This window comes from Hyperolius riggenbachi, chromosome 7 (genome assembly GCF_040937935.1).
Source record: "Hyperolius riggenbachi isolate aHypRig1 chromosome 7, aHypRig1.pri, whole genome shotgun sequence".
Taxonomy (NCBI): Eukaryota; Metazoa; Chordata; class Amphibia; order Anura; family Hyperoliidae; genus Hyperolius; species Hyperolius riggenbachi.
In genome coordinates, this window is record NC_090652.1 from 255,151,323 (window position 1) to 255,178,733 (window position 27,411).

The 27,411-nt window shown below is 41.1% G+C and overlaps 1 protein-coding gene across 9 annotated transcripts in view; it reads right to left on the minus strand.

Moving 5' to 3' along the window:
- Positions 1–437: 437 nt before the first annotated feature.
- Positions 438–27,411, minus strand: part of MYO3B (myosin IIIB) — a 394,939-nt gene continuing 367,965 nt past the window's right edge. For 8 of the 9 annotated variants that reach the window (XM_068245545.1, XM_068245547.1, XM_068245546.1 and 5 more), the window contains 5 exons: positions 23,705–23,798; positions 16,147–16,253; positions 12,348–12,394; positions 3,724–3,872; positions 438–1,287 (listed from right to left, as the gene is read on the minus strand). In XM_068245545.1, the coding sequence (XP_068101646.1) occupies positions 3,758–3,872; positions 12,348–12,394; positions 16,147–16,253; positions 23,705–23,798 (363 nt within the window). In that variant the 3' untranslated portion in view covers positions 438–1,287; positions 3,724–3,757. Of the gene's footprint in view, positions 1,288–3,723; positions 3,873–12,347; positions 12,395–16,146; positions 16,254–23,704; positions 23,799–27,411 lie in introns of those variants that run through there. The other variant, XM_068245550.1, reaches the window with a different exon arrangement.

Sequence of the window (27,411 nt, forward strand, 5' to 3'; positions counted from 1 at the left end):
GATTTATCAAAGAATAGGATCGATTTCATAAATCTGATTGCTTAGGAGATTTTTGTCCATTAGTGGTCCCAAACGAGCAGCATTTCGGATTGTCCATATGATTGTTTGTAAATGATCGCTTGGCAAATTGTATTGTTAGTGGGCAAATGTACGATACAATTTGTTGAACGATGGTTTATGAATGATTATTGTATAAATGATCGGAAATTATCATTTTGGAGCTTCTAACACACAAAATATGATCAATGTCATTGATCTAATCAAATTGGTTAGGAGATTTTCATCCATTAGTGGTCCCAAACGATAATTTCCGATGGTTCACATGAATAAACGATCGTTCGCCGAATTGTATTGTTAGTGGCTACCTCTAAAGTTCTGTAAACAAATTTCAAACATGCAATGCAAAATTCTACAAATGTAGAAGCAGGAAGCAAGGTTTGAAATATTTATTAACAATAGTAACAACAATAAAAAAAAACTTCCATCTGTATTAGGGATGGTCGAAACATTTCCACATAATTCTGATTTCCGAGTTTGTGATTGGAAATGAGCTTACCACGGCAGAATTCAGTATGCGGAAATCGCATAACCCGCAACTCAGAAATTTTAGCCCAATCGCAGAATTTGAAAGCATTAGACCAGATCAGAGAATGCAGAATTTTTCCATGGAAATCAGAGTAGGACGGTAATTTTAGGCCAATCAGAGAATGTAGAATTTTTTTGCGGAAATTGGATTACGGCGCTAATTTTAGGCCAATCATGAGACTTCAGAACTTCGGAAGTACAGTATTAGGCCAATCAAAGAAGGCAGAAGTTTACCGCAGTTGCTAAACGGAAATGTAGTTTCCGCATAGCAGATTCCACATTATTATTATTTTTTTTTACAATTAACTAACTTTATTGACAAATCTTAACATTCTGCGGAAATCAGAAAATTGGATTGCCTCATAAATCCGCAGGATCGGAAAGACACAATATTGTAATTGGAATCAGAAATTGGCATTCTGACCATCCCTAATCTGTATCCTTTTTTTCAATGGTATAGTTCTATCTTCTCTTCTATTACATTCTTTCTTTTTCTGTATGTTCATATCCTGTGATGTCCTCTTCCTCTGCATGCTTCCATCTTCTTTTGGCATTTTCATCTGTAATCTTCCCAGATCAAAGGACCAATGGGAAGCCACGGAAGCAGATTCCGATGCTTTTGATGAGGCTCCCTTAGTATTGTGGTGAAGTCTAGTGTTGTATGGCAGGAGAACGGTGGGGACAGTCATGTGGCAGGAGGCTCTGCAATGGAGATTTTAGAAGAAAAGGAGAGAATAAAAACAAAGAAACAGAAGATGAATGTAAGTTTAAAGTAGAATAAAAAATGACATTGCCAGAAAATAGACGCATACAGATTGACACCAGATGATTCAACTAAAAAGAACAAGAAAGAAGGTTATGGAAGAAAAGTTTAAAGTATACCTGTGATACTTCTAATCATTTGTTATAAATAGGTAAGGGTTAAAAAAAAGACCTCTTTACCGATTTACCTGGGGGGCGGTGCTTCGTTATCATTAAAGAAAACCTGAAGTGAGATCCTTACCTATGTAGATGGAAGGCTCTGGATCCCATAGAGCCATCCTGATCCTTGCTCTGTCCTGTTGTTCCACCACTGTCCCCCATTAAATTTATGCATCTTCAGTACTCCTTGGCAGGCTTTGAAAGTACTAGCGCCTAAAAGTGCTTTCACAGACTGGCACAGCCATACTACACATGAGCAAGCTCAGACTCGCATGTCCACTGTATGGATTAACTTGTCTATGGAAGTACTCATGGATGCGAGTACTTCCGAAGCCTGCAAAAAAATTGGCAAAGAGGTATTCAACCTAGCAGTTTGAATAACTTCAATGGAGGACAGCAGTGGAACAACAGGATGGATTGAGGACTGGGAAAGCTCTAAAGGATCCAGAGTCTTCAACCTACATGGGTAAGAAGTATCTAGCTCTTTTTCTGCCCTGCTTTAGGTTCACTTTGAGAAGAACTCTCAGATTCCACCATAAGTTCTCATAATTCTACCACATTTGGCAAGTAGGGATTATCTTCAGAATCTTTGCAAGTGGGTGGATAGATTTCTGCCGTACACTATTAAAGGAATAGGGTGCAAGGCATTTGCCTTTGGTTTTGATATCAGTTTATCATTTTGTCTTGAGATTGAAGTCAGTTTGATTTCAATTCACAATAAAACCACCGTTATTCAGAACGCAGGTATCCAAAAGTCTCAACTAACCAGCATGCCTGACATGGACAATGGGGGCAGTACTTTGGCAATCTCCAGAGTTGTGGTACAGCAGAAGCAATTTATTGATACTTCGGACATGACATCCACATTGGGTCACATAACATGCCAAGACTCGTATACAGAGGATGCAGGAAAGCCGCTGGGAGCTACAGACTGTGTAGAAGATCGCGCCCGGAGGATCGCTAAGTTGCTTCTTCTGCACAGCGGGAGGTTAGCGCTATTTTCGGCCAGTTGCTCAAGCAACAGGCAAGAACACATATCCGGCATCAGGCAATCCCTGACTGTGCCAGATATTGGGGGTCTTTCTGTATATTCAATTCAACTAAAGTTTGCCATGTTGTAGTACAGCTGGGACACGGTGTGTGGAGTGAGACTAAAATGTCATTCTTTGTGGTTTAGACCTTTAAAAGACACCTGAAGCGAGAGGGATATGAAGGCAGACATTTATTTACTTGTAAACAATGCAAAATGACCAACTTTCCTGCTCATCCTCTTCCTCTATTACTTGTAGCCATAGCCCCTGAACAAGCATTCAGATAAGGTGCACTTACTGAAGTCTGACTCGATTAGAAAATGGTTTTCTTATTGTACTCTATCAATAATTACACGCCCTTATTTGCAAAAATAACGGTAATACACCCTCATGGCACACATGTTTAAAAAGCTTAGTCCCTCACTTAACAATTTATGTATTGTCTTTTAAATTCAGTCAGTTTGGCTTTTTTCTTTTTTTACAAGTGTTATTTGGGGCAGGAAGGGGAAAAGGGGGTTAAATGGACTTGATAGAAGCACAGAAAATGTAATTTGTAGAATTTTTTAATTGTAACTTTTTTGCCCACTAGATGCCCCTACACAGTCTCCTGTCTGGTTAGAACATAGTTTCAGCTGCGTTCCAGCCAGCAAGAAGCGACAGGTTTTTGTTTTTTTACAATGTAATGATCATTGTTGCTCGTTGCAACAGTAATCGTCATACATTAGACATTGATATTGACACATATGTTTCCATTAACCAATCTGTGCACTACTGCGTAATGCTGTGGGCCCTCGCTGCTCGTACATAGGAAGGGACGAGTATCTACGTCCCACTCGTCCCTGGGAACTAAAGTGCAGTTTTCAGGGACGCTGATTCTTGTCCCGCAGGACAAGTGTTTAAAAGGAAATAAATATGGCATCCTCCATAACCTTCACTTCAGGTGTCCTTTAAAGTGATTTATTTGACACCAGTTAATCATAGAGCCTATGTGCAGACAGAAGCATGCTTTTCCCCCATCACTGGATTAGGAAACACTTGTGCTTGAAGGTCGAGAAAAGACAATATAGCACCATAATGTTGATGTAAACAACGTGAATAGTTCAGAGTAGGATACGCAGGTTCCCACTTTATCACACTTTCTGTGATCTTAACCTGATTTTTCCTGCTACAAAAATAATGTACTTACCAACGCCAAGTAGCATGGATTAAACTACAGCAGTCTAGCTTGAGGCAAAAAACATGCCTTGCTGAGCCAAAGGATCCTCCTCAGGAATTGAGTCAGCGGCTGACAGCAGTTTATAATATTCATCTTCTCTGTCTAGAACCTTAACTTGTCTGCAACAGACAAAAGAGGCAGAACAATAAATTACTAGTGCAATCTGTATGGGATATTAGGTTACAGACACTGAAAAAGCTCCAGACATGACATATTGCTGGATGTAAGAACCAGAGATAACCATTTTCTCATAATTAATTTTGCCTACAGGCAACATCATGCAGAAGGAATTAGAAAGCAATCGTGTCACTCCCACTGTTAATGGGTTGAGAATTTTAGGCCTGAGCTATGAATTGTGCTCACCACATCCTCATTCACTAAGTTGCTTGCACTGGCCAACCATCACCAGCTCTAGTCATATGATATTTGTGACAGTTAGACAATGGAAGCAAGTTAGTAAGGGAGAAAGGGATGAGCACAATTTATGACTGTGACCGGAAAGCGGAGCTTTAATCCAGGATTAAATTTCATCTCAATCAGTAGCCGATACCCACTTTCCCATGAGAAATCTTTACCTGTTCTGATATAGATCAGGGAAGTCTTTATGGCTGATATTGTGGTGAAACCCCTCCCACTGTGTGCTGCCATGGTCCTGACAGTTTCCTGTCTGTTAACCTCGTTGTCTTGTGGGAAATAACAGCTGTTTTCAAACCATTTTAGTCTATCACATTGTTAGTGGATGTGTTTATAGATAGTGGCAGTTGATGCTGTTTTTTCTTGTCTGCCAGCAGTTAAAATAATAACCTGCAGGCTCACAGTGGATCAAACAACATGAACAAATTACACTGCAAATATCAATCACTTCTTGATCTATCTTGATCTATCTCTAATTTTTGACTTCTCATTTTGTAACGTATTTATTTATTTTCCCCCCATTTCTTTTTTTTATTCAAAAACAAAGTTTATTGAGAAACATCAGCATAAAAAAACAGCAATAACAGTCAATTTAGGGGCGTAACAATAGGGGCTGCAGCCCCTGCACTCGGCCGTTCAGGGCCCCAGGAGGGCTGGAGGGGTTGCAGTATGAGGGGAAAGCCATGGCCACACATCGGCGGGGAGGGGGGACAGTCCCCCCTTCATCACCTCAGGCTCTCCCCTCTGCGCTCCCCTCCAGCATCAATCAGTGTCTGTGCAGGCAGCGGACAGCGGGCAGGAACAAATACCTTCCTGCATTACACCGTGGATGTTCCTTGCTCTAGTGTCTGACATTACTTCCTGTATAAACAGGAAGTAGCGTCAGACACTAGAGTGAGGAACATCCGTGGTGGAACTCAAGAAGGTTCCCCTCCCCGCCGATGTGTGGCCATGGCTTTCCCCTCATGCTGTGACCCCTCCAGCCCCCCAAAACGGGCCCTGGGGGGGGCTGTCAGAATTTCTGCAGGGGGTCCCGGTGGTCCCTAGTTACGCCCCTGCACATACAGTAGCTTCAAACATGCTAAACAATCTTCGGCTGAGACAGTTGCTCATCGTTGTCTCAGACAAGAATATTGCATGCGTACAGCTGCCCCAAGGTTGTTTAGCTGGATCGCTAAAAGAACAACTGACGCACAAGGATCAATAAGCGCATTGTTCTTCTAACCTGCCCATAAGATGTCGCTTGCTGGAGCTACTCCCACTGTCCTCTACCCCTCTCCACTGAACAGCGTGTCTGTTCAGCATTCAGTCCCCTGAATGTCAGCGTATGAGAGGAATCTCCGCCGGGAGACTTGGGCGCAGGATACAGCCGGTATGGCTTATCCTGCTCCTGTACAAGTTCCCGGCGACGTTAAATACTATTCCCCCTCCAGGCCGCCATGGATGGTGGGGAATTAAATAATTCGGCTTCCAGCAATTGCTGGGCAATTGCTGGAGGCCGAATTATAGTGTTTTATAAGTAACTTTAGCTCCTTCTTCTGACGGTGCTAAAGTAACTCCCTGAGCACCACTATAGCCGTAAATCCTATTATGGCCTATGGTGGCGCCGGCTGTGCCCAAATCTCCTGCACTGGAATTAAAGTGTTGGTGAATGTCACCCTAACAATCGAGTGACATGCACAGGTATGTATGATCTCACTTCATAACAGATAGGAACTAGTGTGGTTATATGAACAGTCGTCCTGCTGTACACACAGCCTACAGCCTAGGTTCTCAACATGCAGTACGTGTACCCCAGAGGGTACTTCTGATTGTTCAGGGGGGTACTCGTGCTTGATATACTTGACTGAGAATAACAAATATATAGCTTTAAAAAATCACAAATCTTATTTCAAGAACAACAACAGTGTTTTAGGTAATTCAAATCATTAATAAATGCTTGGAAATTGTTTAGAACCAATTATCATGGCCTATGAATACATTTATATTAGTCGAGGGGTACTTGTGATAATGTTTACTATGCTAGGGGGTACTTGGTGTGTACAGGGTTTTAAAAGTGGTACATACCAATACAATGTTGAGAAACACTGGCCTACAGGATGTCTTGCACTGGAATTTACGGTACTTGATATTATTCATATTATTCCCTATGGGACAACCTGAGGATTCAAATGCATGGTCATTGAACCAGCCTACTATTATCAGGTACTTATCTACAGTGAAAATTCGTTGTTTTTTTTATTCCTGTAATCTTAAAACAAGTGCTATTTAGATTTCACCAGGAATCCCCTGATTCTCAAAAGAATTGCGCGCCACAGTAAGCCACCTCCCACACTAAGCCGCCGTCATGCAGCCACATGCATGTGCCACAACTGCTGTACTAAGTCACCCCTACACTAAGCTGCTGCCCACAACTGTGCTGCCACCCACAGGAAGGCCCCATACTTACAACCTTCAGTTAGTATTTAGGATACTAGCACTTGAGATAATTTACTCAAGTGTTAACATTACTGCTGAAATGAGACTTATACTATATCCTGCCTATTGGTAACACACATGCAATACATCTATTCACAAAACTTGTTAAAGAGGAACTTTAGTGAAAAGGGGAAAAAAATAAATCAATACATTGTAAAGTGAGAAGTTAAATAATAGAATGGAGATCATATACATATTTGCCATGTAATTTGTTCATATTGTTTAATCCCCCACAATGAGCCTTCATGTCATCATCTTTGGGAGGGATTTCACCACAATATCAGCCATACAGCGCCCCCTGATGATCTGTTTGAGAAAAAGTAAATATTTCTCATAGTAACAGGGGTATCAGCTACTGATTGGGATGAAGTTTAATCCTTGGTTACAGTTTCTCTTTAAATCCATATTAAGGCTTAGCCTATATATTATTACTGTGTATACTTTTGCCTTCAGCCTTTTCTGCAGGTATATATAGATCAAGTAATAATCTATGTATTTCCACCATGTGATTGAGTTTCTTCAAGGGGCACTATGGCGAAAAATTGTAAAATTTAAAATACTGTACATGCAAACAGACAAATAAGAAGTACATTTCTTCCAGAGTTAAATGAGCCACAAATTACTTTTCTCCTATGTTGCTGTCACTTACAGTAGGTAGTAGAAATCTGACAGAAGCGACAGGTTTTGGACTAGTCCATCTCTTCATAGGGGATTCTCAGCAAGGCTTTTATTCTTTATAAAGATATTCCCTAAAAAGGATTTAAACAATAATGCTGGCCAGCTTCCCTGCTCGCTACACAGTAGAGCAACTGCCATTCACTAAGTGCTTTTGAAAATAAATAAATCCCTGAGAATCCCCCCATGAAGAGATGGTCTAGTCCAAAACCTGTCGCTTCTGTCAGATTTCTACAACCTACTGTAAGTGACAGCAACATAGGAGAAATGTAATTTATGGCTCATTTTAATCTGGAAAAAACGTACTTTTTATCTGTTTGTTTGTTTGCACATATTTATATTTTTATTTATAGTGCAAGAAAGAAAATCTGATACCGAAAGGTATTACTATCAGAAAATATATAATTTGCACATATTTTAAAGTTTACAATTTTTTGCCATACTGCCCCTTTAATCTACGTGAAACTACAACTTACTTTGCGATTGTGTTTTGATTTTTTTGTGTGATTGTGTGTTATTTTAATTGTTTTATGTAATAAAGGGTTTTTTTTCTTTTAACATTTAATGGCATATAGTGTTTACCTTTAAGAAATTATCTTTAAAGGACCACTATCACGAAAAAAAAGTAGACAGTTAAAATCTGACAGAACCGACAGGTTTCGGGCCAGTCAATCTCCTCATGGGGGATTCTCAGGGTTTTTTTTTTATTTGTTTTCATAAGCATTTCCTGAACAGCAGTTTAACTGCCAAAATAGTAAGATACCAGCCAGCCTCCCTACTCACTTGCCCACTATTTTGTCAGTTAGACTTTGCAACTGCTGTTCAGGAAATGGTGTTGAAAACAAAGAAAACCCTCTTGAGTATCCGCCATGAGGAAATTGACTTGCCCAAAACCTGTCGGTTCTGTCAGATTTTAACTGTCTACTTTTTTCACAATAGTGGTCCTTTAATCTGGTTTGTCCTCTAAAAACTCCCATGAACAATCTATTTCTTCCATACACAGTTTCCCCATTTCTCCAATTACATGCACACTACAATCCATCAGCTCAGCACTGGTTTATATTTCTACAGAACACTTTCAAAAGATACTGAATTCCTAATTTCTTTTCAGTTCCTCTCAATCTACAATTCACTAAGAATTACCGCATGTGTTGAAGCAGAAGACAATTGATTTTACCGAACATTTTGTGAAATGTCACTTCACAAAGGCTGTCACCTTAAAACTAAAATGAATGACTAGTGAGGTAATTTACTGAGTTGTGAGGTAATTTACCGAGTTGTGAGATCATGTACCGAGTTGTGAGATAATTTACCTTGTTGTGAGGTATATACCTCATAAATGTCAATTCCCAAAGATTAGCGCGTACTGTATCTGTAGCTTGGAGCTGTCTGTAACTAACAAACAACCATTCTAAAAGTTATAGAAGAGAGGGAACTGAGCAGAGAAAAGGTGAAAACTCCTGAATATATCAGCTTGGTTAAAACTCTGATAGCCACTTTGTGTGGATTTGTTGCTATAAAACTTACAAGTTTTATTTAAAACTGAACTCCAGGAATTTAAGTGATGTATAGAGGCATAAAAACTGTTCAATGCTATATTCAGTTGTGATAGCAACAATCTTATGACCACTGCTTTTCTCTCCTCTCTCCTACCTCCCAACAGAAGAGACTGATGCCAATTACTCAACCACATGATTTAATGCCCAGTAGTTAGTTGCCTTAGGAAGGGGGTGTGGACTGTGGACTGGACTTCTGTGGACCTGGAGCAAGCTGACAATTGCCTGGAAGTCTAAGGCTCAACACACACCATACAATCTTGGTTGTTCAATCTTACCACTTTCATGTAGTATAAGAGCTTATCCAATCAATCATTCAAGGTAGTTTCAATCTGTTGGCCCTTATACTACATAGATTTGGTAAATCTGTACCCCTCCAGGTATCGCGTGTTGGCCTTGGGGCCCCGGCCAGTGAGAGAGGTCCGGGGCCCCTGGCCATCATGTGAACCAATCGTGTGTTTTTAAACGTTTTCTTTTAGCTCTAGGACATGGCGTACAGGTGAGCGGTTAGGGAGGGACCCCTGTGGGAGGAATGCCTGCACGGGGCGGTCCTGCTAGCGACGCAATCTTGCGATGGCGTCCAACTGAAGCCTCCCACCTGAATGCTAATGGCTGCTAGATGTGGTATGGCAGGTAAAGGGTGTATGACAATGCATCCTGATTGGCTGACGAGCACCTGCTGACCAATTTCAAATGTAGCTGGATGCATGTACTGTTGTTTTCTATTGCTTGTGTGTGTTGGATTTAGCATTCAGTAAGGAGGCAGTGTTGGTGGGTTTTCTGGATGTGAGAGGTCCAGAGCCTGGGTGTGAGAGGTCCAGGCCCACCTGCACTCCCCTCCAGGTATCGCGTGTTGGCCTTGGGGCCCCGGCCAGTGAGAGAGGTCCGGGGCCCCTGGCCATCATGTGAACCAATCGTGTGTTTTTAAACGTTTTCTTTTAGCTCTAGGACATGGCGGACAGGTGAGCGGTTAGGGAGGGACCCCTGTGGGAGGAATGCCTGCACGGGGCGGTCCTGCTAGCGACGCAATCTTGCGATGGCGTCCAACTGAAGCCTCCCACCTGAATGCTAATGGCTGCTAGATGTGGTATGGCAGGTAAAGGGTGTATGACAATGCATCCTGATTGGCTGACGAGCACCTGCTGACCAATTTCAAATGTAGCTGGGTGCATGTACTGCTGTTTTCTATTGCTTGTGTGTGTTGGATTTAGCATTCAGTATGGAGGCAGTGTTGGTGGGTTTTCTGGATGTGAGAGGTCCAGAGCCTGGGTGTGAGAGGTCCAGGCCCACCTGCACTCCCCTCCAGGTATCGCGTGTTGGCCTTGGGGCCCCGGCCAGTGAGAGAGGTCCGGGGCCCCTGGCCATCATGTGAACCAATCGTGTGTTTGTAAATCTGTACAACCAAGATTGTATGGTGTGTGTTGAGCTTTTGTCAGGCAGCATAAAAGAAGGATTGTCATGTGATGTTTGTTGTCACCACATCATAGTATTTACTACTTAAAAAAAAATAAAAAAAATTATAATAGCAATACTTGTCATGCATATCACTTGCAAAGTTTCATAATATTTAAGTTTTCACTGAAAATTACATTTGCCATTTATACTTTTCAAACATTGTCCTTGAAGAGTTACCTGCTACAGATGTTTTAAATGACTAGAGAAACAGATAATTTTAATCACGGGTTCAATACCAATAGAATGAATGTGTTCTGCCTGTATCATTGCAGGAGTTGTAAAAAGTTACTTTCAAACTCCTTTAAAACTTGCACCACAGTGGAAATCCTGTTATCAGCAGTGTTCTAAAACACGTTATAAACAAAGCATTCAAAGATTAAGTACAATAATTGCACTAACTACAGTGATATGTCTAGGGAGAATACTTGTATGTAAGACATCCTTAAATTCTTCTATAAATCAACACATGGCATGCTGTAAAGAAAACTGATGCCCCAAAACCTCTGTTAAGAATGTATTCATTATTATCTGTTTAATGAAATGTAACCAATTTGGATAATTTTACTTAAAGAGAACCTGTACTGAGTAAAATTATTTAAAATAAACACATAAGGTAACTTCCCTTCCAGTTCTAACAACATTTTGTCAGAACTGAAATATATCAGTTGCTGTCAGTTGTATATCGGTTGCTGTCAGTTACAGCTGAGAGGAGAACTGATGTGTCCATATTTCCCTATGGCTCAAGTGGGCGATATTACAGTTTAACTGTGTGCTGACCAGGAAGCTGTTATGGGGTAATGGCCATTTTCAAAATGGAGGACGGAAAATTCCATTGATCACAGTGGACAAACAGGACACAGAAGAGGAGAAAGAGATTGAGGTGCAGACTACACAGCAGGTAAGTATGACTTGTGTATGGTTATTTTGACTTTTATTTTCACTACAGGTTTTCTTTAAGTAGAATTTAATTACTGTAAACTCCGATATAGTATACCTCTGGCTATAGTAGACTCAATGCCCAGGTCTCGACCATGTGTCTGCCTTTATGAATATACATGACAAATTTTGTAAACTGCTGATATAGTAAGCTACTAGGCCAGGTCCCTTGAAGTTAATTATACATAGATTTCTACTGTATAAACTATTTTATGTACAAGAAGAAATGCTACACTTTCAAAATACCTCACATTTTTGCGGACTGACCAAAATGTCTTTAAAGTAAACCAGAGAGGACGAGGAAGAAAAAAAAATTGCGTTGGGCTTCCTCCATCCCCCTCCTGGGCCTGGCTTATCTCTTCCTCACTGTCCTTCTGCGCCTCCTGGATCATCTGCAATATGCCCCAGAAAGTCCTCCGATCTGGGGTGTATTGCGCATGTGCTGCCCGGCCACGCACACACTCCCAGGAGTGTTCTGCACCTGCACCAACTGGCCATGACTGGAGGGTTCTCTGGGGCCAGTTTTGGACAATCCAGGTGGCGCAGAAGGACAGTGAGGAAGAAATAAGCCTGGTGGTAGCTGTAGGAAGCTCCGGCTATGTATAATTTTTTTCTCCCTCACCATCTCAAGTACACTTTAAAGGACAGCCTAAGTTATATGCATATATGAGGCTGCCATATTTATTTCCTTTTAAACAATACCAGTTGCCTGGCGTCCTGCTGATCTTTTATGCATCAATAGTGACTGAATCACACACCTGAAACAAGCATGTGGCAAATCTAGTCAAACGCCTGATCTGCATGCATGTACAGGGTCTGTGGCTAAAAGTATTCGAAACAGATGATCAGCAGTTTGACCAGGCAATTTGCAAAAAAAATAAAACAACAACAAAAACAGACATTTTGTGACACTAGTGCTCTGACAGACAGGCAGACATTTCCAAATCGGAAGCAGTTATCTGTAGACTTGTTAGCAGGAAACCATATACACATCCAGAGGGGCAATTTCGATGTTTAAGAATTTCCCCTTTTACAAAAGGACTTCTGTTTACAGTTGTTAAATTCAGGCTAGATATTTACCCAAGTTTTCTTGGCTTCCTCTTGCTCCCCTGGTATTCTAGAGTTCCCTGCGGGAAGGACCAAGAACACGCTTTCAGAAGCTAAGCAGGGAGTCGTTAATTTTTAATTCAAAGTGATTTTGTGTTGAATGCAAGCAGATGCTGATAATATCACAAGTCAAAGCATAATTTTTTTGATCAAAGGGCTCAAGTGAGCCTGATGAAGCATGCATGTTGGTTTTCTTTGATAAACCACATCAATTATTCACCGTGAAAGGAGACATCCTGATATGAAAGCGACTGATAAAGGGCAGAGGCACATGTTCAGCCAGCGCTGCGCTAAGAGAGGGGAAGGAGAGATGGGCTTCTGTAATGGAAGAAGGAGGGAAAGGTTGAAGAGGTATTAAAAGGAGCAAGCGGGAATATAGAGGTGACCATATGTGGGCAACAGAGGTAATTAACTTCTCCTATAGGAGAACATAGAAGTCAGAACTGATACATGGTCATGTGCTGCTGACCAGCTAATCAGAGATTTCCTGTGAAGAAATTTCACTTCCTTCATAGCCATATTTATGAGTCTCTGATTGGTTGCAAGCATATGGTCACGTGTTACTTCCATTTCCTTTGTTGCCTACATGATTCTACCTACAGGGAAATCACGCAGGTGTAAATGACCAGAACTACTAGGTGCAAACACTGAACTAAGCCACAATCTTTGCTTTCAGTTTTGGGATGTCCATGGCACAGTGCATATGAGGCCTGGACCAATTCACTTTGTTTCCTAAATTTTCTCCTAGGAGATAATTTTTCATCTTATGTTTCATAACTTTTCAGGATAAAAAGTGAATTGCATATTGGCCAATGCTAGAAGTCCCAGCAAGTGGCATCTTATGGGCGGGTTAGAAGAACAATGCGCACTCAGGAGAAAAGTGAATTGGATTGGGCCCAAGGTCTTTTATGATGCATTCTGAATAAAAGTAATCTGAGCCAAGAGGAATATGGTTGGAGCCAATACCAATTCCATTTTAAAATGCTACTTATCTGCTTGTCATTCTGATCCTCTATATTTAATTATTTCTGAATCGCCTAGAACAAGCATGCAAATTAGGATCTCAGACTTCTGCCAACTCTACTGACTACAAGTTTGTTGTAGGTGTGAGACTCAAAAAGCATGGCAACCAGGCAAATAGTTAAACAGGGTAAAATATATATATACAGTACAAATGGTTGCTACTCATGTACTACTCAGTTCAGGTTTGGGTAAGTGCTCGGGTTAGACTGTCAGTCCAGACCGGACATGTTATCTTTGTTCCAATCCACACTGAAGGGTATGACCTCCAGTTTTTCTTGTCACTGGTGTTGCTAACCCATGGGAAGAGGGCCGGTGGCCACTTTTTTAGCAAAGTACCCATTTGCCCACTAGGGCTAGGCTAGCAGCCCATCACGCCTTGCAGGACACCTTGATGGCTTAGATTCTAATGCCTGGTACACACCATGCAATTGCCCATCAGATCAACACCCCTTGCAGGACGCCTTGGTGGCTTAGAATCTAATGCGTGGTACACGCCATGCAATTGCCCGTCACATCAACACCCCTAGCAGGACGCCTTGGTGGCTTAGAATCTAACGCGTGGTACATGCCATGCAATTGCCCGTCAGATAAACATCAACATGTTGAATCTATAATTTCCAACAGGTCCGATCAGGTTTCCGATCGTTTTTCCAATTGTGTCTGTACAAAATCGATTGGAAACCTGATCGGAACTGTCGGAAATTATAGCTTTGACCGATCAATCTAATGGAAAGTTGCATGGTGTGTGCCAGGCTTTAGATGCCCCACATTTCCATCAGTGCTGAAATAAATTAACAGGGCCCTGAAACCCACGGAGAGAAAGGGAGAACATAGAAACTACACAGAGATAGTGTCCAGGCTGAGTTGAACCCAGGGCTCTAGAATGTACTACCCACTACACCACCATGCACAGGGACAGTGTTGTTGTAGAAATATGTTCACCTGTGCCTAAGGCTCTGAACTCTAAAGCCTTGTACACATGTATGATGCTGGGAATACACGGTATGTTTTTGCTGCTCCATTGAGCCATTTAGATGGCTTGATTGATAATTTCCGACATGTCCGATCTCCCGCCCAATCGATTCCGCGCTCAATAATGCATAGGGAACAATGGGAAAAGATAAGAAAAACAAATGGAAGATAAGATAATCGCCCGCATAATCGAGCGTGGAAAATGATTGGGCGCGAAATTGAGCGGCAAAAACGTACCGTGTATTCCCAGCATTAGACATGACACCCGGCAGGGAACAGGACTCAATCCCTCGGGCAAAAGTGCAGGGCCGGGGCTACAGAGGCTTTGCTAGCCTATAGGCTAGTGACATGATCAGCAGCAGGAGCAAAGCTGATAGAGCAGTGCCTGAGGAGCATTACAGAGAGGGAAGGGTAAGTGGGAAGGATAATGCCTTCAGCCAGGGCTCGGCCGAGTCACTCAGCCAGGCGGTTCACTTGCTGACACGCCATAGGGGGATCAGGGGCTGCTGTACATACGCTAGATCAGGCACGGGCAAACTCGGCCCTCCAGCTGTTACGGAACTACAAGTCCCACAATGCATTTGCCTTTATAAGTCATGATTTCTGGCTGTCAGACTCCTGCAATGCATTGTGGGACTTGTAGTTCCGTAACAGCTGGAGAGCCAAGTTTGCCCAAGCCTGCGCTAGATTCTCTGCAGAGCCGGTTTTTATGAACGGCCTCGGCCGAGTTCAATCTAGCACATGTATGTACCTTAAAGGAAACCTACGGTGAAAATAAACTGATGAGATAAACAATTGTGGGCCCGATCCAATCCCCTTTTTCTCCTAAGTTTTCTAGGTGGTGATTTTTACATTATAAATAAAATGACTTTTACGTTTCCAGCAAGCAAGAAAATACTCAGAATATTTTTTTCAGTACTTTTCAACCTACTTTTTGGCACTTTTTTAATTGCAGAGTGCTGAAAAAGTTATTTTACATACAAGATGAAAAAATATCTCCTAGGCGAAAACTCTTCTTCTAAAATTGCCTTTTTTTAGAATATCAGTTTTATTTTCTGTATTTAGCTATAAAAAAAAAAAAAAAAAAAAAAAAAGGTTTGTTGTGTATTGCCTCAGAAGCTAAAGTATATGAATTATTGGCCTTTTTATCTTTCCTCAGCTCTCAGAAGCTGTTTTTCCAGGAAAGTGCTTTATGGCTATAATTCCTTATCAGTGAGGATTACGCTAGCTAGGTCTTGACTGGAGAGAAACTGTCACTTGCATACCTGATGTTTAAATATTTCAGGCAGAAAAAAAAGAAAAGGAACAAAGCATAGTCATGTGTATGTTAGGCACTGTACATACACATCTCTATCTCATCATGTCACATGTCACTTCGGGTATCCTTTAAGTACTACAGATTGCAGAGACATCAAATTCTGCTTCTAAGCAAAATATGTTTAGCCGTTCAGTTAACTAGGAAATGAACTGGAGTTAGGCATGACAAATTAGACAGCCTGGATGGAGATATATCAGATGCAGCTTTTGAAATACGTACTGAGGCAGGGAACAGAAAAAGAAACAAAGGTCAGCACAACAGTCAGGAACGTAACACCTTTAAATAGGATTCAGTAATGAAATCCAACATATTCACTCTGTTCATGTTGCTTTAAAGTTAAGTTATGGACCATACAGTGCATGCAAGTGAAGTGAGCAGCTAATAAACTGAACAAAAGCTTAGATGATCTCTGACCAGAGAGTAATCATTCCATCATGTTCTACAGCTATGGAAACTCACATTAATTTGATTGTAGTACATATTATCTTCGGGGCTGTTCAGCGTTTTGGGTTGTTGACAACGTCTTCTTGTTGTTCTTAGCTTCTTTTCAATAAATATTTCTGAGCCTGTAACGGAACAATGGTTTTATGGGTCAGAACAAAATCATTCTTTAATAATGTTTAAAAATGAAAAAAGCTGGTTTCAACTTTTCATTGTAGGAAATAATCAGAGTTGACAGAACAGCATTTTAAAATTAGACAGTATACTTTATTATTTTATTTTTTTATTTTACTATTTACAGCTTGAGAACTGTGGACTTAAACAGACACTGAAGCGAAAAAAAATATATGATATAATGAATTGGTTGTGTACTATGAATAATTACTAGAAGATTAGCAGCAAAGAAAATATTCTCATATTTTTATTTTCAGGTATATGGTGCTTTTTCTAACATTGCATCATTCTCTAATATGTGCAGATTACACAACACTCAGCATTCAAAATTATTCTTTCAGAGCAGTCTGTGAACTAATGACCGCTCCTCTGGCAGAGAAAAAGTAAATAGTTAACTAACAGTTGAGATAATAAAAGTCAGAAAACAGCCCTCTCTAGGACTTTGAAAGTCGTAGAGCTTAATGGCTTTTTTGTATAGAGATAACAACTGGAGTTTCTTAATTCTTCCTGTACTGGAAACAATTAGACTGATGTATCTGATCTTAATGTTTTATTTCTTAGCTGTACTACACATACAAATCATTATATCATAATTTTTTTTTCGCTTCAGTGTCTCTATAACCAGCACTAAAATGAAACACAGTGGTGGAAAAACTGTAATGAAAACTTTGTATCTGTGACAAATGCAGCTAATTTCCATAAAAATGGGCTCGGCCCTTAAAGCACACCTGATGCATGTCAAAACTTTGAAAAGGACGACTATCGCAAAAAAAAATGTAAAATACTTGTGTATGTGTATGACAAGTATGTGTCTTCCACAGTAAAGTGCACTATACATTACTTTTCTCCTATGTTGCTGTCACTTACAGTGGGCAGTAAAAATCTAACAAACGTGACAGGTTTTGGACTAGTCCATATCCTCATATGGAACCTCAATGAAGAAAGGTGCAAAGGAGAAAGTTTTGAGAGTATGAGTGGAGCTTGTGGCGGAGCTTTGCTTTAAGCCCATGACATAAGCTTTGACGTTTGAACCTTTGAAAGTGTCACGTGGACGAACCTGGTCGGGTACAGCCAACGCTAGCAAGCCAGGAATGAGAGGAGTAAATGGGAAACACTCCAGCAGCCAATTCGCATGGAGTGGTCGTTTGGGAGGCAGTCTCCAATTATCTTTAATGCCTGTGCTTTTTTGTATGCCTGTGATAAATATACATTGAATTTGTGTTGCGTTTTAACCAGTTAACTCAAAATGGATGTACCGGTACGTCCAGTTTGAGCCTCACTAACAAACGGGATGTAGCAGTAAATCCTGCCGCTCGTTCACAGTGGGACTTACACTTAGGAGACTGGTGAATGGGAACATGCGTTCCCTGAGCCAATCAAAGTGCCTGTATATGAATATAGATGAATGAACATGACTCCAATCAGAACCCATGTGCATTTATAAGAATAAAAGTAAAAAGTATAATAAAAAATGATCAAAACCCAGGATAGTGTATGGCTCCATATTGTGCCCAAAAATTAAAATAAAAAATATTTTTTTTTAATACTATGGTTATTAACCAATACTAAACCCCCACACTCACAAACTCATAGTTACCAAAAAGAAACAGTGACAATTTTTTTTATAACAAATTACATATATATATATATATAGTTACCTTGGGGACTTTTTAATATGTATGAAATAAGGGTTTTTTTCTGTTATTTTAGCAAAAAAATGACTTATAATTATTGAGGGGGTACATAAAACACAAAACAAAAAACAATACACTTTTATTTCCAAATAATATATTGTCTTCATACTGTACATTGTACTAGGAATATCATTTAAATGTTGTGATAGCCGGGACAAATGGACAAACAAAATGTGTGGGTTTTATGTAAAAAATGTGTTTATTTTAAAACTATAGTAGATGGGATTGGAGAAATAGTGTATTTTTGCATATTTTCCTTGTTTTTCCCTATAGAATGCATACAAAATAAAGTCATTACAGAAAATAAGGATCACACACAAAAAGCCCAATTTCTGGCCCCAAAAAAACAAGATATAGATCATTTAGGTCTAATAAGCAGTGATAAAGTTATGGCCAAATGAATGGGGGGGAGCGCTGAAAGGTGAAAATTGCTCTTGGTGGGAAGGTTAAAATAGCCTGTGGGGTTAAACGTGAATTTAAAGAGAACCTGTACTGAGTAAAATTATTTAAAATAAACACATGAGGTAACTTCAAATGAACATTACATAGTTACCTTGCCATCAGTTCCTCTCAGAAGCTCACCATTTTCTTCTTACAATGATCCCTTCCAGTTCTGACAACATTTTGTCAGAACTGAAATATATCAGTTGCTGTCAGTTACAGCTGAGAGGAGAACTGATGTGTCCATGTTTCCCTATGGCTCAAGTGGGGGATGTTACAGTTTAACTGTGTGCTGACCAGGAAGCTGTTATGGGGTAATAGCCATTTTCAAAATGGAGGACGGAGAATTTTATTGATCCCAGTGGACAAACAGGACGCAGGAGAGAAAAAATAGATTGAGGAGTAGACTGCACGGGAGGCAAGTATGACTTGTGTATGTTTATTTTTACTTTTAATTTTCAGTATAGGTTTTCTTTAAGGGAGAAATTCAATATTTTATACGGTATCACACTGTTGTGAGTTCATTATATATTTGCATGCAAGGAGATAATCTGCTACCGAGAGAGCATCGACGGGAACCTATCAGAGACCAGATGGCAAGGACCTAGTAAAAGCACATATGATCATTTTGTAGGATCATTGGATTTGGTGAGTGTGTTTTGATTAGCAGTATGGGCGGGGCTGATGACAAATGAAACTTACAGGAGAAACCTCCAGCGCAGATTGCTTGGACTTTTTGTTTTTACTGTGGACTATTGTTGGAGCAACAATTACACCAGCAGCTTATACTGTGTTTGTGAACCGGTTGTTGTGGACTGCGCACTGATTCATTGTTTTTGTACTTTTCTGTTCTTAGGTGCTGAAATTTATTTTAGATGAGCTAAAAAATTATCTTCTGGGAGAGAACCCAGGAGAACAGTTAAATGAATGGGACCCCTTACCTGTAATGGTGAAGGGCTCTGCCTCTGACATGGGAGACCAGGGTTTGAATCTCGGCTCTGCCTGTTCATTAAGCCAGTACCTATTCAGTAGGAGACCTTGGGCAAATCTCCCTAACACTGCTACTGCCTATAGAGCACATCCTTGTGGCTGCAGCTCTGGCGCTTTGAGTCCGCCATGAGAAAAGTGCAATATAAATGTTCTATAAATTTTCTTTGTCCTGACAGTTTAGGTGAAAATAAGTAAGATAACATAATACAGAAGGTAAGTATTGTGAACAAACCCCAGTGTTTACAGAAAACAACAACCAATGTGTAAAATAGACAGGGTCAAAGTGAGGAGAGACTATGCTAAACGCAATTAGGGAGCAATCCAATTTAGGCCAGAAACGCACTAGGAGCGATTTTCTGAGCGTTTTGCGATTTGAAGCCTCTTGCTAATGTAATGCTATGGGTGTGATCCCACTTGAGCGATGTGATTTTATAAAAAGCCCCCATAGCATTGCATTAGCAAGAGCTTTTCAAATCACTAGCGCTTAAAAATCGCTCCTAGTGGGTTTCTGGCCTTAAGCTTGTTACCGGCTGCTATGGCTGTATAAATTAGTGGGGAACCCTAGGTTTTTTCTTTCCTTGGAGCTGAAAAAGTTCAGCACCTTGGAGAGCAAAGAGCATCTGCTCAGTAGTGACTTAGCCAGATAGAGATGGGTAGTGACAACTATCACATGTTAACATAGCAACTTAATTGTGAACAAACAGTTTATGAAGCTTCTTGCACTGGCTATATTATTATTTAGTATTTATATAGTGCCAACAGAGTACAAAGACCTGTCATTAACTGCCCCTCACAGGAGATCACAATTTAATCCCTACCATAGTCATATGTCCATCACTGTCTAGGGCAAATTTAGGGGGAAAGCCATTTAACTTATCCGTATGTTTTTGGGATGTGGTAGCAAATCAGAGTACCCAAAAGGAAACCCACTAAAACATGGGGAGAACTTAAAAACTCCACGCAGATAGTGGCCCAGCTGGCATACAAACCGGGGACCCAGTGCTGCAAGGAGAGAGTGCTATCAACTTCTATAGCAGGCAAACTAAATTTTAGTGCATCAACCCCAATATTCACAAAAAATAAGGAAGCTTCAGATTGACATAGTTATAAGAGCTGTCAATATGGATATACATACAAGTACAGAAATCCACCTACTCTAGTCCAGCTAACTGACACTAAGTCTGCAGATGTTAACCATGCCCATGTGCCTGGCTAAAGGTGAGCATGGTGTTTAAACTGTCTTGGAAAAAAATGAGAAAACAGCACTGCATGTTAATGATAAATGGGGTCAGTGGTCCCCTCCTGTTAGCTTAACATAGCAAGGGCGTACCTACAGGGGAGCTGCCCCTGAGACCACAGGGGGGCTCAGAGCTGTAAGGGGGCCTCAACTATTACTACACTCCCTCTAATAAAAGAGACTATTCTGCAGATCAGGTGTTTTTGTGGCTACACTTGTTATGGGTGTGAAGACTACGATGTCCACACTTGGTGGTGTTATTGTTCTAAAGTGTGGCCTCCTAAATACAATATTTTTACTCATCGGTACACTGGTCTGCATGCACCAGATTTTGGTGCATGGGGATTTAGTATGTTCAATCTTGAAGTGTTACTGGGTCAGAAACAAACAAACCAGGATTGTGATGTTTGTTTAAAGAGAAACTCCAACCAAGAATTGAACTTTATCCCAATCAGTAGCTGATACCCCCTTCTACATGAGAAATATATTGCTTTTCACAAACAGACCATCAGGGGGCGCTGTATGACTGATTTTGTGCTGAAATCCCTCCCACAAGAAGCTCTGGGACCACGGTACTTTTGGCAGTTTGTTACAATGTAACAAGGTTCACAGACAGGAATTAGCTGTTTACAGCTGTCTCCAACAGCCAAAACAGCTAGCAGCAGCTACATAACCTGCCCACAGTAAAAATGTCACCATGTAATACATGTCAGAATGTAAATCTGGGAGAGGAAAGGTTTTACAATGAGCAAACACTGACTAAATCATTTATACATATTTATTGTAAAAATGAAGCACTTTTTCTTTATTACATTGTTTTCACTGGAGTTCCTCTTTAAGATCCTTTATGCAACCCTGAAGTTCTAATAAAAACAGGTTAATGTCCCAGTGGGTGGGGGTGGTTAAAAGAGGTACAGGTCTGTGTAGCTTGACTTCTTGTAGGTTTATATGTCTATCTCCTTGGCATGCAGCCAACACTTGCTGTTTTTATCTATTGAATCTATGTAAATGGTGGTACCTCACAGCAGTGTAGCTAAAGAGCTATGATTTTTAAATTGAGCCCCCTCAAGCATTCTATACATAACAATTGATATGGGGCACCAAAACCTGCCTATGACAGCCGCAGTGTCACTGAGATGTAGGCAGAGGGAGCAGAACAATTAATTAAAGAATACTTACAGTGCAAAATTCTATCATGTAATGCTCTGTCTTAATGCTACAGGTTTAGGAGGGGGGGGGGGGGAGGGGGGGGAGTGTTAATAACTCACCTGCTTAACTGTGTAATGGATAACATGCAAGCAGGTTAGTTATTAACCCTGATATCCCCGATTCTGCAGCATTACGACAGACCCTTACATGACCGGTCGATCGGCTAGTCGAACCATAGTTGATCAGCTAATATCGGCCGCATCATGTGCCTAAATCAATTGCCCAGTTACCAAAACTTTACATTTGGCGTCTATCAGATGCCTTCCCAAGCCGGTGCCCAAATGAACTGATCCGTCCTTTCCACCACCTTCATACACAGGTTTTGCTACAATAGGAGACACAGATATGACAGAATAATTAACTGTTTGCATTCTGACTAGGGGTGTAACTACAACTCATGTGCCCCCCCCCCCACAAAACTTTGATGTAACCCCCCAATGTGTACACCCTTCTCTTGCCTCGCCTTGGTGCCCATCAAGGCCTTGGGGCTCATCTCACAAGGGTCATAAACAAGTGTGGCCATCAGGATCTTCTCACCCATAACAATTGTGGCCACAAAACACCTGATCTGAAGTATAGTCCCCTGTATAGGAGGAAGGGAAGGTTAGTAATGGGGGCCCCCACTGCACTGGGCCCTACTGCGATCACAGTGGCTGCTTCCCTCTAGTTACGCCCCTGAAGTCCTGACATAGTTAAATGTTCGAAATTCAAGCAAACCTATCCAATCACTGGCGAAGCAGGACAGATGGTTTATTGCCACACTTGCAACTATTACTGTACAAATAGCACCATAAGCTTGTCTCCTTTATCTATGACTCTGTAGGATTGCCCTGCCCACTGCAACAAGCAGATTGAAATATGGATATACAGTAAGGCAAATATCATAGCTATTTTTATGACATTTTACTTATGCACATATTCAGTTGTAGTAAAATGCTGCTAATTAACTTGTTTCAGTGCCAAGATCCAATTTAGAACTATTTCCGATTTGCTCTTGCCTCCAGCACTAATCACACACGGTACTTAAGTTTCTGTGGGGAGCCTCTGCTGGGTAGCATAATTTAAAGAATTAAGATCAAAAGTAATGAGAACATAATCAAAATGACATGCTATTGATAAATAGGAATATTAATACTATAGCTAATTAAAATAAACTACCATCTACATGGAGGAGGCAATATAAGGGATTCATATTAACCAACCAGGCCACACCATTTCATGAACACACAGTGGTGCAGCCATTTTGGAGGGCAAACCATTAATGGTGATTAAAACACAACATAGTACTGAACTTACTTTATAGGTTTGTTTCTAAAGTTTGTACAGGTGGGTCAATTAGTGCTAAGGCCCCTTTTTACACTAAGGCTTCTTTTCCATGAGCAGTTGATAGGCAGTAAAATGCGACATTGCAGGGGTGAAGCTGTGCAGATGCGTCACTGGCTAGCCAGCAATGTGTTCTGTTCTGTTCTGGGGGGGCGGAGCAGCAGGGGAGTGACGTCACACGGTAGACGGGATAAGTGGGGAAACCAATGCAGTCTCCTGTTGTCCGGCCGAAGTGTTCTGTCAGAACAGATCGCCGGCCGAGAGTTTGGGGGGGCATCGGTGGCAGCCATACACACGCTGGATTCTCTGCAGAGGTGGTTGTCTGCCTCGGCCGAGTTTAATTAGGCCTGTGTATGGACCTTTATAAAGCCTATTATTTTAACCCTGTGTGATGGGATTGCAGTAAGCATAGAGGAAGCAGCAGAGCAATGATTGTATTCCCTGCTGACTATGCAGCGATCTGCAGATACAGATGAGGCAGTCAGCAGTGGAAGTGTGCAGATGTTACCTGTACTTCTGCGGCAGCCATACAAGTTTGAGTAACGATTACTTCCAACAGCATCTGGGGAATCAATCATTTTATTTACGCAAATATTCAAATCCTATGAAAAACAAGGAAAAAATATTAATGTATAAAATCCATAGTCTATATATCATATGCTCAAATAGTGTTTTCACTGTTCTGTTATCCTATGTTAGCCTATGTGTATAGGTATGCAGTCTCTCTTTGTTAAAAGAAACCTGTGCTGAGAAGTACATGCAGGATGACTTTTTGAGCTTTTTCTGAAATCTGCTGGTTGCCCACCTATCATGCTGATCCATCACCCTTAACACAATCTGATTATTCAGCATGCCAAAGCAGGGACTATATATTGGGTGGGAGGTCTTCTTCTGTAACAGCCATGTCTCAAAAAGCAGAAGATGAGTGGCATGAGCATCCTTCCCCCTCCCAGATGTCACTGTGGGAGGTCATGCTGCTGCAATGACATGAAGGCACGCCTCCATATGTTAACATGGTGACATTACCACTGGGAATTTTAGGGATGCTGATGAGTATTGGGGGTGGGGAGGGGGGGGGTGGTAGAAGAGGGGAAGTGAGTAGGAAGCACGGGACCACACTTAAGATGGCTGAGCGGGTTTGTGGGGGGAAAGTTTAAGTCATATTTAAAGTGTAGATAGGCCAAAAGTGGAATTACGTGAGTAAACAAACACAATTTAGCGATGAAAAGTGGCGGTCTTCCTATAATCAGTTGCTCCATTTATTTATATATAGGAAGCCGGTAGATTCCGTGAAGAAACTTAGCAGCATGTGGCAGTTGCTTTGTAATAAAGCAATCTTAAAGTGTATTTAAAAACAAGTTTGATACTAACATCTCCACCTCTGGTTGGTCCAAAGGCTTCCTGGGTTCTTCTACATGCCACCAATCTAGCGCTGGATCCCTCTTTATCCTTTGGGCGGGAGCATGGCCATGGATGAGCACAACTGCACAAGGCATGCACGAGTGAAATCGATGCATGCCCAGCAAAAGGAAGTGCTCATGCACTAAGGAAAGTTCCTCCACACACAAGCACTTTCCTCTACTGGTCATGTGCAGACCACACTTACACATGACCATTGTGGTTGAGCTTGTCCATGTTAATGCTCCTGGCCAGAAGATACCCACTCAAGTCAAATAGAGGGACCTGGATTGGAGCCACACGCCTCCTTGATCGTGCACCCGTGGCCTTCTTGTGTTTGCACAGTAGCAATTTTTACTTACTGCACAAGTGCAGAACGCTCCCAGCCACAGGGGTGATGGAGAGCTTTCAGAGGGGCAGGACTGCTGAATGGAACAGCCTGGAATGACAGCAAGGGACCAGAAAAACTAGAGGGCACTGAAAGAAGCACCAGGTAAGTTAAACTGGTGCTTCTTTAGGTTCTCTTTAAAGGGAATATGAAGTGAAAATAAACTTATGATATAATGATTTGTATGCGTAGTACAGCTAAGAAATAAAGAGAGATTTAAGAAACTCCAGTTGTTATCTATGCAAAAGAGCTTATCTGAGTTCCATGACTTTCAAGGCTCAAACACACGTCGGATTTTTCTAAACGACCCGAATGTTATCAGCTGAACGACTGACTGTACACACGCCCGAATTGACGTCCAAACGACGGGTCGTTTGGAAAAATCCGACGTGTGTATGTACCTTCAAAGTCAAACAGTTCTGTCTTCTAAAGCTTATTATCTCAAGTGTCTGTCTTTTGTTTATTCTACAGAGTAAAGTTCAAAAGTTCACTGGCCTGCTCTGTGAAATCATTTAGGGCTCTTAGACAATGCATGCAGGAGCCATTTCCTGCATGTGTTGAATAGGCTGTGGCGTGTCGTCGGGAATCTGCGGTGCGACGCTGAGTAGCAGCGGTAGTAATTAATTAACCTGACTGGAAAACGCCAATTCCCGACGATAAAATGCTCCTGGGTGCGTCATACCGCAACGCATCGACACGCAGTGTTGGGTGTGAAAGGTAAGATGAAAGTCTATGGACTTTAATTTTACCCTGGTCAACGCAAATTTTCAACTTTGCATTGAAATGCTGAAAAAGGGCTCTAGTGTGAAAGAGCCCTTACAATGCTGAGTGTAGAGTGTAAATTGCAAATATTAGAGAATGATGCAATGTTATAAAATGAACTATACAACTGAAAATAAAAATATGAGACCATTTTGTTTGCTACTAATGTTCTATTAATTACCCGTACTACACATACAATTCATTATACCATAATTTTTTCGCTTCAGTGTCACTTTAAGTGTGATTTTCTCTTTTGAAAACTTTTTAATACTTTTAACTTGCTAGTTGCTGAGAGTCAAAATGTGTTTTAAACATAAGATGAGACAATAACTCGAGAGAAAACTCAGAAAAATATTCACTCAATTGGAGGGGGTCCTAATTTGCATAGAAACCTTTAGGTTGTAAGCTTGCAAGAATAGGGCTCTCTTACCCTTTTGTGTCCTGCAATTTATTGTACATTTTATTTACTGTATTTTGTTGCTGCAATTCTGTATTTTGAACCAATTCTGTGTTTTGTCTATTGGTGTACACCATTTTCTGCATTAATATGTACCCTGTGCTTGTTTCTTACTTTGTACAGGGACACGGAATATGTTGGCGATTTATAAACCATTAGTAATAATAATTAGAGATTGCCATTAGTGCATTGCATTGCCATGTGATATACGATAGCACAGCAGTATGCTTTGTTATCAGTCCAATCAAAGTTACCGAGCACCCAGCAAGCTCATGGTGAACCAGAACTCCTAGGAGTGTGTAAGGGGCTACAAAGGACCAAAAACACTCTTACTAAAATGCTATGGGAAACAGAAGTTTGCCTTCTTAAAAACAGAAGGTATTTGCGATGATTCAGATTGCAGTGAGCATATGATGTATCCCTGCTGAATATGCAAATCATCCTTTGTTGTCCCTGTTAGTTAACCACACTTCCAGAACCGCTGGAATGCAATGATGTGTCAGCTTACAGAGCCTCAATAATGCAACATGCATGCAGACTGTTTCGGATTGATTGATTCTCATCAGTGCATGGCATAGATTAATGTGGCTCTATGGGGTAGGACTTGAAACACCCAGAGTTACAGAGTACACAGCAAGCTTATGGTGACCCAGAACTCCTAGGAGTGTGTAAGGGACTACAAATGACCAAAAAGCCCTCCTACTAAAATGCTATTGGAAACAAAAAGTTAGCCTTTTGTTTTCCTTATCAGCAGTGGCGTAGCTAAGGAGCTATGGGCCCCCGGTGCAAGTTTTACATTGCCCCCTCCCTCCCCCAAGCACGTTATAAATAACAATTGATACAGCGCACCAAAACCTGCCAAGGACAACCACAGTGTCAGAGGTTCAAGAAGGGGATGGGGAACACTTTGTTAATGATTACTGCTATTCAAAGCATCTATTGCATCTATTGATTAATACTAGCACAGGACCAATAAAGTACTAATACTGTGGGTGAGGGAGGGCCAGAGGGGCACCAAGGGCCTTGATGCGGTCGCAACCTCTGCAACCTCTATTGCTACATTTATCAGTGCAATGAATGGGGTCAGCGGTTCGGCTCACTTAGTAGTGTGGTAGAGCACACAGCCGCCTGCCCATGTGACTGCACATCATATCGCTGCGATTATACAACCTACCCACCCCAGCTTGGCTGGAAAATCCCATTGACAGTA